Here is a 13116-nt window from a genome sequence, read left to right as displayed (position 1 = left end):
GCGATATCAAGTGTCGTGCGTTGTGCCGCGGACATTGCACGGGTTGAGAGGTCACGGGTCACCTCGACAGGTCACACAGATATACACACATATATGTATTCTTGCTTTGTCCATCCAAGGCCTTTCGTTTGATGCGGAGCCAAGCAAATCGTGGCAGCTCAAGTTGTTGCATAAATAGGAAGGGGCGAATTGGCTAATGGATCTGCATAAGAAAAAATAAAATAAAACAGCGTATGAAATGTGAAGTATACAAGAATCAATAATATTTTTTTTCAAACAGAAAAAATATAGTGATGACATAAAAGAAATAAAATTACTACGCGTGCGGATAATTGCTTGTGGGATCTGTTGACATCAATTAAATTAAAATGCACATGAAATAAAATTTACTCTATTCTTTTTCTAGTTTACAATTATTAAGCTTACTATTTTCGTTTCAAACAACTTTCTTTTGTAGATTTTAATTTTCAGCTGAAAAGCCTAAAACAGGATTAACATTGCTCGTTTATTTTTAAACCTCTTTTTTAAGTTACATCTTTTGCATTTTCCCAAGCCTGCAACAGAGTTCAGAGCTCATATATTTTATCACAATTGCAATGCTTTGCCTTTTGTTTGATCACAAAGCTGACAGAAAAAAGCACTCTTAAATATTGCGAAACGTAAATTTCCAGCAACTAATCCCCGTGAGTCAAGTCTCGAAATCCCAGCATGAATGGCAAAGCGCGCGGCCATTCATCAAAGTAAATAAAAAAATTAAATTACTTTTTCTCCATTCAACCCTTTCGTTACGTCAAAGTGAAAATTTTCTCCCCACCGTCGGCCGCCCCCGGGAGAAATCGGGCGAAAACCGCCCCAACGTCACAAATACGTCGGTCAACCACCCCCCGGCGGTGCTCTCGTGAATGAGCGCGCGAATTCATGAATGAAGCAGGGATGGTGACGCCCCGTGCCGGCGCCTCGCGAGGGCACGCGCCCTGCCACCCTCAGTCTCCGCCCCCGAGGATGTTATCAGCGAGCACCAGGTGGGCCAAAGGGCGAGTTTCCGCCGACGACGCTCTCTTATCTCCGCGTCCACACTCCAGGTGAGTATCGCAGCCCCTATTGCGTCTCATAATCTCCGATTTGCACTTTGACTTTTGCAGAGAGAACCCCGAAAACACTGAAAATCTGTGAGAGTTTTTCTCACTCTGGGCACAATCTTTTTTATAGTGAACATTTGATATTTTTATTGAAGATATTTCTTGAAAATTGCCATCTTTCTCCAAAAAAGATTGATGATTATTTAGGCGAACTAAAAAATTCTGAAAGTTCCAATTAATTATAATATATGTATCTTAAATTTTGGTATTTTTTTGGAACAGAAAAAAATACCATTGTTTTAATCTTTGATTTTTTTTATCTATTTTTCTCGGCAGCCTGTACAAAATTTCTGAATCGGGTTCGCTGGAGACCACAAGGGAAATCACCTGTGGTGCCTATATCCATCCCCTCTATTAGATAATTGCATTTAAAGGGTTGACCGCAACAAATCGCTGCGGTGCCACTAACGCAATTTCTCTCAATTTACCCCTTTCTTGTCCTCTTTCCGACTTATATAATAACTCTCCATTATTTTCCGGCAGACGCTGCCATGATCGCTGCTCTGCTTTGCGGGTTGCTGTTGGCGTCGGGCGGGCTGGCCGAGCTCGAGTTGAACCCCATCCTGTCTGAAATGGCGCAAATCGACATGGCCCACACCCTCGGCTGCCACCGACGGCTCTACAGTTACAAGGTCATGCAGTCCGACCCTGCTGGACGCACTTGCTGGGACGTGGTCAACGTCATGTCCTGCTGGGGCCGCTGCGATTCCAACGAGGTCAGTAGAGTTTCAGTACAAATTTTATATCAAATTTAAAATAAATTGCACTTCATGAAGAAAATTGGAAACTTAACTTAAAAGACTGATTTTTTTCTTTAAAGAAGTGCCATTTTTTTTTTGAAAACTAATTTTTATTGTTTTGCCACTAATTGCAAGTCAAATAATTATAATTCAAATCCAGAAATTGTTCATTTTTTTAATCTTTAATCATATTATGCAATTAAATGATTTGAAATAATAACAATTAAATAAAATTGAAATTTTGACAGACTTTTTGTTATGATTTAAAAGATTTTTAATTGATTTTTAATAGAAAATTTCCATTTTGTCTGTTGGCATTAAGGATAAGAAAAACAGAATTAGCTTCCACTCCCAAAATTGGAAATTAATCTCAGCTCCAATTAAAAAATTTACATCGGTTCGCAAAGAAATTGTGAATGCTTTCAGACTCTTTGGATTTATTTCTCGGCAATTTTAATTTTGCTGCGGTTTTGCCACATAATGAAAATTGATTTTGGGCTGCTGAGGTCAGTCTTGAAAACTTAGCAGCAAACATTCCGTGGGCGAGAATATTATTTTGTACAGCCGCTTTTAATTAGTTCCGAAATGCCGAGCTGCAAGATATTGCTTAAAGGGGGTGGATCGCGCCGCCGGCAAAATCAACAGGTTGGATTTTTATTTTGTCCGGGGCGCTGCGTGGAATTTCGGTAAAATTTTCACGATTTTTTCTTGTTGTTGCAGATTTCAGACTGGCGGTTTCCCTACAAACGTTCCTTCCACCCAGTTTGCATGCACGACGAACGCAAGCCGATGGCCGTCGAGTTGAAAAACTGCGACCCCGGCGCCCAGCAGGGGACGGAGAGGTACATCTATTACGAGGCGGTGTCTTGTCGCTGCGCCGTCTGCAAGTCCAGCGAGGCCAGCTGCGAGGGCCTTCGCTACAGAGGACAACGCTCAGGAAGAAACTGATCTTGAATTTGAGGAAATTGAATATTGTGAAAATTGTAAAATAAAAATATGTAGCTAGTGAAAACAAATTATTAAATAGTTTTTAAGTTACATGTGTGGCCAATTCAATAAAACAGCAAAGCATTTGCTAAATCAGAAAACGAAACTGAATTTTTGCTCATTTTTATAATCATGAATTCCTAAGAAAGAGTTGAAAGCAATACTTTATACTTACAATATTATTAGAGGTATATCTAAAAATTTTGATGGTTTAAAAAAGAATATTGAACAATGGTTTCCTGCATTTGGAAGAAAAATGCAACAAAGAGTGATATAGGCTTGTTTTTGAAAAAAATTTGGTTTTGTGAATTTTTTATTCTAAAAGCCCTTTTGTTTTCAAAATTACAAGGAAACTAATTTGGAATATCAATTAAAACTTTATTTTTTGCACTAAATTTAGAAAGTTTAAAAAAACTTATTTTAAACCCAAAAAGCTAATAAAACTTTTCAATAAATGTGATCTTCTCCAGTTTTTCCTTCAAATTTTGAAGCTGCAAATTTTCTGGAGATCTAGAATGTTTTGTTGCATAATATTAAGCAAAAATTTTAACTTTCCTCTCCAAATGAGAGTTTTGGTGTGTTGGAGGATGTGAAAAATTAGAGACAATCCATAATTTAGCAAGGAAATGAAACTCGATCCTCGCAGTTCCCGTTGAGTGGCAGTTAATTTTTTATGAAATTAGACGCTGGGCGGTGGCTATATTTACATTCTGGTGTCAAAATGCGATGTTAAGGGTGATTTTTTTATGCAATTAAAAAATTTTGAAGGTCAGTTTTACATAATAAACATTTTTTTTTTTAATTATTTTCCGCAATGCAGAACTTTTACCAAAAATTGTTTTAGAACGGTTACCATAAAATAATTAAGTGGGTTGGCTGGACGAGGGCATTGCCACGCGGCGAGAGAACATAAAAGAGAGGTAGATCAACCAACCCCTGCGCCACATCCCTCTTAACGCAAATGCAGAAATTTAATTACCCTCGGCGTCGAGAGAGCCGGTGGGCGGATAAGGTGAATTTTAAGAGCCAGGTTAGAGTTGGTTTTATATACATTTGCTTAACGGAAGCTTTTAAAAGCAGAAAGAGAGAAAGATAAGGCAGGTTTGCGAAACTTTTTCGCCTGAAATTCCTCTCTTCTGCGGACAGACGAGCTGCAATTGAATTTCGGGCAGCGAGACGTTTGAAAACCGAGAGTTTTGTTTTTAATTAGAAACAAAAATCGCCTTTTCACGGTGTCGATTCAGGAATTGATCTCTTCACGGCCGCTCAGTGGTTGTCGCACTTGATCGCCCGCCGTAGTTAATTATCAATCGAGCGCTCGCTCCCCCTCTTGTTCTGTGGTCATTTTATATCCCCTTTAACGCTAATGCACCTGTTTTAAGTGCCCCATGAATCTCAATCTGATCGGCTGCTGCTCCTCTGTGTGTGACCTGCAACTGACCACACAACTGGAGAAACGGCGATTAATCATTCAGAGCGGAATCTATGCTTACCTCAGTAGACTCGTGTTGCGCTTCTAAAGGTTGGTGCAAATTAACTTTATCTAATCGAACTTTTAAATTTTAATTAAGCTCAAATATTCAGTTTTTTATTAACAACTAAATACAATTAAATTGAAGGAATCGTAAAATTTATCAATGAAGTTCAATGACTTATATTATAACATTATTATTGTTTTACTTTTTATTTTATATATTAAAACATAATTTTATACATAATTTAATAAATTGCTGATTTTTTGGTGAGCCTAATAAGCTTAATGCTACTTACTTTCTCTCTTAAAAATAAATCAATTCAATAGCAAATTAAATTATCGTAAATTATATTTATTCTAATCCTATAAGAATATTCACTTTCAGACGTAGTCCTTGTGTGCATATAAAAGAAAAGTGAATTGAAATTGAAGTTATTCAATTAATTTTACGATAGATCCATATTAATTTTTACAATGGACATGTTGTGATGATACTTTATTTTATTTTATTATATTGAGGTCTAACGATTATTTTTTTTTTAAATAATCAAAATTATTTAAACGTCTGATAATATTTTTTCAGGATAATCTAAATATTTTTGTTGATATGGATTATTGAACAAAGACTCTCTTTCGCTGTCAAAACAATGGTCAGGTGGAAGGAACAGTTGAAATTTGATAAATAATTAATTGTAGAATCAGATTTTAGCCCCCGCAAAAACTTTTACCGATACATTTAATTGAATTAAGAGAGAAAAATATCTGGTAAAAGAAATTGGAGCCTCACAAAAAAATGACGTTGTTTCAAAAAACAAATGTTAAAACTTTATTTCCCTGTTTTCCTCTTTGTATTGATCAGATAAATTTATTCAAAAGGTCTCCCAGCAACTTGTTAAACGAGAAACAAGGGATGTGTTTAACTCAATTATTATCCGTGCCGTTTTGCGTGTGGAAAGTTTCCGATGTCGCGCGAGAAGTGTATTTCATGCTCGTCATGCGACGCCAATCCATTATTTGATCTCGCCTGACGTTGGCCGGATAGGCCGCCCGCTCGTCGCGGCTGCCTCGCGGGTTGCCTGATTTCGACGCCTTTTTATCGCAGCAAAACGAACGAGGATTTTTATTGCCGACGTTTTTCATTCTGAGCAGATTACGCGCGTGAAATGCCGCGGGTAATGAGGCTGGCGTGCATAAGTAATGGCCTCGCGTTTGTCATATTTCACCTGCCGGCTCGAGCAGCAAAGTGGAGGAATAAAAAGTGCCAACACTTTTTGGTGTCGAATGTGTGCGATTTCGCTAAAATGATGGTTCGGGGCAAACTGTGAAGAGTCAGCTCGGTTTGCAAGGTCGTTACCGAAATTGGTCCGTGACTAGAATTGCTAACAATCTGATGTAAGCAGCTCCATAAAATAGGATCCTATACGTTATAGAATTTGATATAAATAAAAATTATACTAATTATTATTGTAATTGTTTTTCACTTAATGAAATTTAAAACGTGGAAATGTTACTGTTTTGCTATTTAATCATTTAATCTCTTCCGAGAAGAAGTTAAAGAGTTTTATTTTGTTCAAATAATCATAAATATTTTTTAAATACTAACTTTTCTTGACCATAGCTAGAATAGAAAGATATTTTGAACAAAATAATAAATAGATAAATACACAACTTTATTATAAAACGATTTCCTTGCAAGAAAAATAATGTTTTGAACCATTTAATTTTAATTTCCCACTCATAGCGTTAGAAAGAGAATTAATTATTTTTCCAAATATTCTTAAAAGAAATTAATTGTCGTGACCCAAATGCATCCTATCCTGAGACGAAATAAAACCCACCACTCGAAAGTGCGCGTCATTACCACTCGGTGTAACAATTTGCGGAGTGTCTTTCTTGACTCCGGCCATTACTTACGCCGACGTCAATTTGCATAATCGCTGGAAAAGAGACTCGCGGAAGCCGAGCTAGGTGTTTAAACAACACGGCAGAATTGAATTTGCATGTAAATGCGGCACTAAAAGGGGTGAACCTCTGCTGCCCCGCAGCCTTTCCGGCCAGCGCGTGTCCATTTATTTATTATTATGGGCAGCACCGACCAGTGACGTCACGCCCGTGTTTAAGGCTGAGGTTGCATTAAATGACGCGGAAAAAACGCGGCGTGTATTGTTCTCTGCAGGAAATTAAATTTCGAGTGAGATTTGCGGCCGCACCAGAGGGTGAGTGATGCCTGCTGAAAAGCGCAAACAAATCATCCCCTTTTCACTCTTCTTGTGATAGGTACATAATATTTCGTGACGTCAGAGCTGCAAATTGCTGCGAGTGGGTATTGCACGGCTGGCAGGGAAAATAAGAGCGACTCGGTGACAGTTGAATGGGAACCTCTCTTCGGGGGCTTTATTCACACGTCACACCCTTGGCTCGTCACGTGTCACGCAGCTTTTTGTTTTGTCCCGGAAAAGGCATCAGGTTTCTGCTCTGTTGCAATTAGTTTTCCGGGACACGCACTACTTTTTTACTAATTAGGTTACTCTCCAGTGGAATCTCTCCAGATCATTCACAAAATTCCTGCTTTAAATATTTTATACCGTCACAAGCAAAAATTTACCATCACGAAAGGCTAAGTGCGTTTTGGCGTTAGTGGATAAATAAGAGGCTTTATCCTTTAAAAGCTCTGAAAACTTTTGACCTTCATGTTGTGCTTTTTTTAATGAAAAAAATCGTTATTTTTTATCTAGTGTTTTTGCCTGATTTGCTCACACCCCCTAATAGGAGGTGTGATGAGATTTTATGTAGGCCAATTTGGGAGAAATCGAATTACAGCAAATTTATTCCAATGAAAAATAGTACGTCGCCTGAATTATAATAATGTAGCCGTGCAGAAAGAAGCTAAAATTGCAGATTTGAAGAATATTATTGAATTCTTCTTTAAAACTGAACGATATCCTATTCATTCAAAAGTTGAGCAAAGAAACAAAATTCTTGCATTTTAAAACAATTTTTTATTACATCATGATATCATTTAAAATTTTCATCAAAATTTATCGCCCCACTATGACGTCAGTTTTATTTAACTTCTTCATATTGAAATACAGATTATTGTTGCAACATTTTTATTGCGCAACTCTTTCAGTTATAATTGTAGTGTAAAGCTTTAAAACTGCGAAAAAGTTATTTTTTCCCGATAAAAGTGACTTTTGAGACTCAAATTTTATTAGTAGAACAGGTAAATCCGTTTTCAAGAAAACAAATACGTAAATCTAATTTTGAGAGTATTTCCCCTTCAGATTCTATAGAAGTAAAATAAATTGCTTACTTTTTTTCAAAATTTATGACAGAACTGACAGAATTTTCAATGAGAAAAAGCACGTTAAATCAAGAGCTCGTATTTGGTGCCTCAAATGAGAAAAAAATCACATTAAAGACAACCAAATCGTTTTTATTAAAAAAAAATATACATAGTGGATAAATTATTAAAGATTCATTTCCAGAATGTCTTGTGCAAAGAATCAAAGATACACTGTACGAAAAAGATTTCCACCTGCTACATTTCAAATAATATTGAAATCTTCCCCCAAATATTTCATATATTAAACTCTCGTAAAAGGGAATACAATTTAGAATAAAAAGCAATTATTTTTTGTTTATTTTTCTGTCAGCCTTTATTGTACAAGTTTAATAAATTTATACACAATTTTCCAGAGAAATCAACCTCATTAGTTGGCACACAGGTCAAACATTCTCGTCGACTTCCAAGTGCAGAGAACCAAGTTTTCCTTCCGCCTTTACAAAACCAATCGCGCTCAAACTCATTTATTATTTTTTTTTCATTCCGATCTGTTTTTGTTGTTCTCATATTAAAAAATAATTGACTAAAATGTAGGGAGATAATCAAGAAATATCCGAATGCACATAGTTGAAATTGGAAGGAACATTATTTTTAAGAGGCAGCGCTGAAAACCAATCCCAGCCTTTGACATTCAGCGCCGATCAAGGAAATGAGTTAATCGAGACCAAAAATGTGGAAAGCGATATGGTGATTGGTGTGAATTAATCCTTTTTGCAGTGGTAACAGGAGCAGCTCTTCGCCGACTTGAACACCAGATTCCGGATGCCGTCTTTGCACAAAACCTCAGCAGTCACCTGAGAAAAAGGAAGACGAACAATTTTGCAAAATTAAAAAACATTATAGTTTTCAGACGATCAATTAAAAAGGTTCAATATTAAAATTAACTTATCATTTTCATCATAACTTCTAGCATTTAATCACAGATTTAGTGCGCAAAACTGCGTCATTCCTTAGGAAGATGGCCTTTTTATTTATAATTGAATTGAGACACAAGTACAAGCAAATTGTACCAGATTTGTGTAAACTTTGCATGAATTTTTACGTCAATTTGCTTGGATTGGCCACAAACTTAGGATTCGTAGCTTTAATAAATTTATTACAAGTGATTTAGGTTTTCTGGGCAGTATGAACAAAGTAATAATTAGACAGATTCCAAAAATTAAGTTAGAAGGTTTTGAAATAGTGGTTATTTGCTATTTTCTTTTTAAAAGGGTGCATAGTTTTACTAAATAACGCAGTTTATTAAAAAATGCTGTTTAAAAAATTTATATTATTATATATTTATATGTTTTTATAATTTATTCGTAGTAATATTAAAAATAAATTTTTTAATAATTTCAGTTTTATTACTTTTATTCTTAAAATATCATGCATATGTTTATAAATAAGAATAAACTTGTTAACATTTTCAAAAATATGTAAAAGTGGCAATAAACTATAAATTTATTTTTTCTTGATACAACTAAAACTCAATACTGAAAACAAATTTTTCGTCCTGCTGATCCTTTTCCTCGAATAATTACTTCGAATATAATTTTAACCAACACATTAAACATACAAATGTAACTTGAGAGATGGAATTTCAAGTTAACTTAAAGGTTGGATTAACTTTAATTAATTTCATTAGCGATTAATTAAAATAAAAACAAGTAAATTTTATTTTAAAAAGCAAATTTCGCCATAAGAATGTTCAAAAAATTCCCACTTACGTCTTCAGTTTCCATGATGTTGCAGCACTGCCCAACCGACGTGACCACCTGGTGTGGGTTCGCGACCACAGTATCCATCTCAGAGGGCACCGACCAAGACTCGCAGAATCCGCGACAGGCGTGGGTCGTGATGTAGAACTCGACGCAGTCAGGGATGGCCACTTTTCGAGTGTGGCCTGCAATCAACGGCAGACACATTACTTTTCGTCAAAAAAGGAAAGAAAAGAAAGTCGGCGTGCACGCCCCAGTTCACCCGCTCATTTTTCAGATGCACACATATATGCAAATTAAAAAAAAGCACGGCTGGTGTGCGAGAAGAAGCATTGATTTTTGTTTGTTTGTTCATCCGACGCCGACGAGAGAGAGAGAGAAAGATGATCATAACAATAATAACACGGACCAGAGGGTTAAGCATGCAACTCACACAGCCGGCAGGCTTAATCTCTGCAGCCGCCGCCGCCGCCGCTCTGTTACTTTCAATGTGTGGAAAAATTTCATTACCACAGGCCGGTTATTAAGGGTATGTCGTCAACGGATTAGCACGCGTTCTTTTGTTCCGCCCGCGTCATTAACTGGCCAGACCAATTTTAGTAATTCCGCACGGTCATCGCACCCACACATTTAGTTCATCATTTTTTTTAATTTGAAAAAGACAAATTAGATTCTTTCGTTTGAAACGTATTAAATAATTTTTATTGATGGCAAAAAATTTCTTATTTTGAGTGAAATCATGCATTATTGAAAAGATTTTTACTTTTATGGCTCTGGAAATGCATTTATATTTATAATTTTCAAAGTTGAATAAACAAAAATTTTTTTCAACTTTTAATCTACACAATAAAATGATGGAATTTATAATTTTCTGATGTTGATAAATTTGAGAAATATGTTGACTAAATAAATTTTCTTTAACAAATTAAATAAACTAGAATTTAAAGAAGTTTCTCTTGCTATTCTAAAAATAAAAATTATTATGGAAAAATTTGAAGAATCAACTGTTCTGATAAGTTTGCAAAATAATTTAAATAACCAAATTCAAACTTAAAATCTTGCAATTTGTTCAATAACAAAATTTGAGGGTGTGAACTTTTTAATAAAATACTTTACTCACCAACTTTGTGGCAGCCAGGCCGCTCCCACGCCTGGTCCTTCAGTCCCGTGGCCTCGCTCGAGTGCACCAGAAAGACCAACAGCACGCAGCAAGCCGCCACAGAGGCTGACACACGGTCCATGTGCTAAGGTAGGAAAAATAGCCAAAGGATTTTCTTTGTTAGTATATTTTATAAAACCTATTTTAATAAAAAAAATATATAAATAAAAAAGGTATTTTTATATTACTATTTCCACATTCTATTTTCACATACTATTTCTACATTCATAATATAATATCTAAAATATCCACATTTATTAATTTAAAGACTTTCTTGTAATTTGTAACGTTTTTAATTGCTAAACAATTACATACAAAATTAAAGGCTAATATTTATTTATTTGAACTTGGTAAAGATTTATATGAATTGGAATGAAATTTAATTGATATTTTGTGTTCTTATTAATACAACAGAATATCACAAAATCAACTTCTAATTTCAATATTGAGAAACGTAGCTCGCAGCGGTGTCAGATCTTGAATTATTAATAAAATGGTTTGATACATTAAGGTGGCTCAACGAGGAAAACAAAAGTTCCTCTGGAAGCTCCCAAACACGCAATCGTGTTATATAACCCAAATTGCTAATTGCAAAATTTCATCAGCACTAATTGATTTGACATTGAGAGCATCGAGTGGTTATGCAACCGCGAGGACACGCGCGTCGCACAGGTTGCCTGAATCCGATTTTTTTCCCACCAGAGCGCAACGTTTGTCGATTCCCGCGCAATTCAATCAAACAATTAGGCGAAATCGGTCACACCCTTGATGAGTGCGAAGAGAAGTTTGCTCTTTTACCTGCCCGACTTAGTTACACGACGTCAAAGAGAAAGAAAACAAACTTTTGCTGCTGACAAAGGGAGTCTCTCTTTCTTTCTCGCAAAGAGGAAAATAAAGAGGTTTATGCTCGTTAAACGTGCAGAGAAGGGGATATTTATTTAAAACGCTTAATGAGATTGGCCGCAAGACAAACGAGGCCTATTAAGGCGAATCGGCCCGCGACTTCAAAGGAGGGAGAAAAGCAGGGCAAACACTTGTTACCCTCCTGTGACGCAAAAGCGCCGCGACAAATCGCCTGCATTTTTCTGCCCGCGCCCGAATTTCACGTTGCTTGAAAAATCGCCCTCCCCGAGAAAGGGTGACCGCAGATAAATGCGCCCGCTTGACAATTTTCGGTGGCAAATGTTTACTTTGCGGTCGAGGGTTTCATTCACACATTGTTTCTCGCCCACTCTCAAAATTTATTGGGAATAATTCGCTGACGCAATTTGATGGTGGATGTTTGGTGAATAGTAAAATAACTGATTTAAAAAATTGCAATAATTGATCTACAGGTGAAAAGCAAGGAGAAATTTGCTACCTGCTGGATGGTTTTTAAAGCAACAAGTACAGCAAATTAATGTTTTTTAAAGTGTTAGAATTACCTTATAATTAAGAAAAATTAATTGTTGGGCTTTAGTAAATGTCCTATGAAAATTGAATGTAAAATAGCAATATTGATATAGGATAGATTTGCCTCCACTAAAAAAAAGCAGTTTTCTTTAAGTTAAATATATTTTTTTCTATTCAAAATTGAATAAGCAAAGTAATGAAATTATAATAATGCTAAAAATGACCTCTCTGATTTTAACAATAAAATGAAATTAATGAATTTTTAAATTAATTCGGTTCAATTGCAGTTTAAAATTTGACTCGTTGCAGGCAAGCATCAAGTAAATGCAAGTAAATTTCATCAAATAAAAAAAGGAGGATTTTGAGGAATTTCTAAGAAGCGAAAGGCGGACTTACGAGAACCGTCAGAGTGCTTGGGCTGAGCGAGCGGTGCGTCAGGTGGCGATGCTGGTGTCAGGTGAGAGTGCGGATGCTGCAGATATAGACGAGGGTCGCGGTGACGCTGTTCATGCTGGGGGCGGCCCCTTGCGCCCCGGAGGCGGACCCTCGGCGCAGGGCGCCACCTCGAGCGCCCACGCCAGAGTCACTGACGTGAATGGGCCCATTCATACGAATTATCCACCAACTTTATTCTCGCCGCACACACACACACACACACACACACACACTCTCGTGTCTCAATTACAGCGCCATGCATCAGAATCATCATCCCCGCGTATTTTTTTTGCAGCTAACGACGCTTTTGCTCTTTCGGGCTTTCGCCGCCGCCGCGAAAAATGAGATTACGGGCTCAGTCTCGGTAAGCGAACTGCTTTTTTGCCCTTGCGTTGAACCCGCCGCCGCCCGCGAGCTGTTTATGCTGCAACGTGCGTCACTTGCCGACTCGTCTCTCGGCCTGCGATGAAAATTTATTTTAATGCGGAAAACGGCACGAATCAAGTGTTTAATTGGACACAATCGCAATAATTATTAAATGTATCCTCATTCATTTAATATGGAATTAATATCTATTAAGAGATTTTAATTGAAATATTGAAAATTTGGCAAAAAAATTGTGTTATTTTCCTGTAGATGAAAAGTTATAAATAAAGCTACCACTCATCCTGCTCACATCAACCTTCCATACAAATAATATTTTTCTTTTATCTTAAAGGGTAGTTTGTTAATTTAATATTATTT

At 36.5% G+C, this 13116-nt stretch overlaps 2 protein-coding genes across 3 annotated transcripts; one reads left to right on the top strand and one right to left on the bottom strand.

Moving 5' to 3' along the window:
- The first annotated feature begins 366 nt into the window (after positions 1-366).
- LOC132195308 (thyrostimulin beta-5 subunit) lies at positions 367-2959 on the top strand. 2 transcript variants are annotated; one of them, XM_059617230.1, is made up of 3 exons: positions 367-1082; positions 1623-1855; positions 2600-2959. In XM_059617230.1, the coding sequence occupies exons 2-3, from the start codon at positions 1631-1633 to the stop codon at positions 2825-2827; spliced, it is 453 nt and encodes a 150-aa protein (XP_059473213.1). In that variant the 5' UTR covers positions 367-1082; positions 1623-1630; the 3' UTR covers positions 2828-2959. The 2 variants fall into 2 exon arrangements, with proteins under 2 accessions (XP_059473213.1, XP_059473220.1); XM_059617237.1 differs by lacking the exon at positions 367-1082 and adding an exon at positions 1128-1169.
- A 5036-nt stretch (positions 2960-7995) lies between these two features.
- LOC132195709 (thyrostimulin alpha-2 subunit) lies at positions 7996-12620 on the bottom strand. The gene is made up of 4 exons (XM_059617880.1): positions 12334-12620; positions 10507-10630; positions 9396-9571; positions 7996-8480 (listed from the first exon to the last, which is right to left on the bottom strand). Exons 2-4 carry the CDS (start codon positions 10625-10627, stop codon positions 8388-8390), a joined length of 390 nt encoding a protein of 129 aa, XP_059473863.1. The 5' UTR covers positions 10628-10630; positions 12334-12620; the 3' UTR covers positions 7996-8387.
- Positions 12621-13116: the final 496 nt, after the last annotated feature.

The sequence above is a fragment of the Neocloeon triangulifer genome, unplaced genomic scaffold (genome assembly GCF_031216515.1).
Source record: "Neocloeon triangulifer isolate White Clay Creek 2 clone unplaced genomic scaffold, ASM3121651v1 ptg000001l, whole genome shotgun sequence".
NCBI classification, from domain to species: Eukaryota; Metazoa; Arthropoda; class Insecta; order Ephemeroptera; family Baetidae; genus Neocloeon; species Neocloeon triangulifer.
This window is presented reverse-complemented; position numbering and strand designations above follow the sequence as displayed.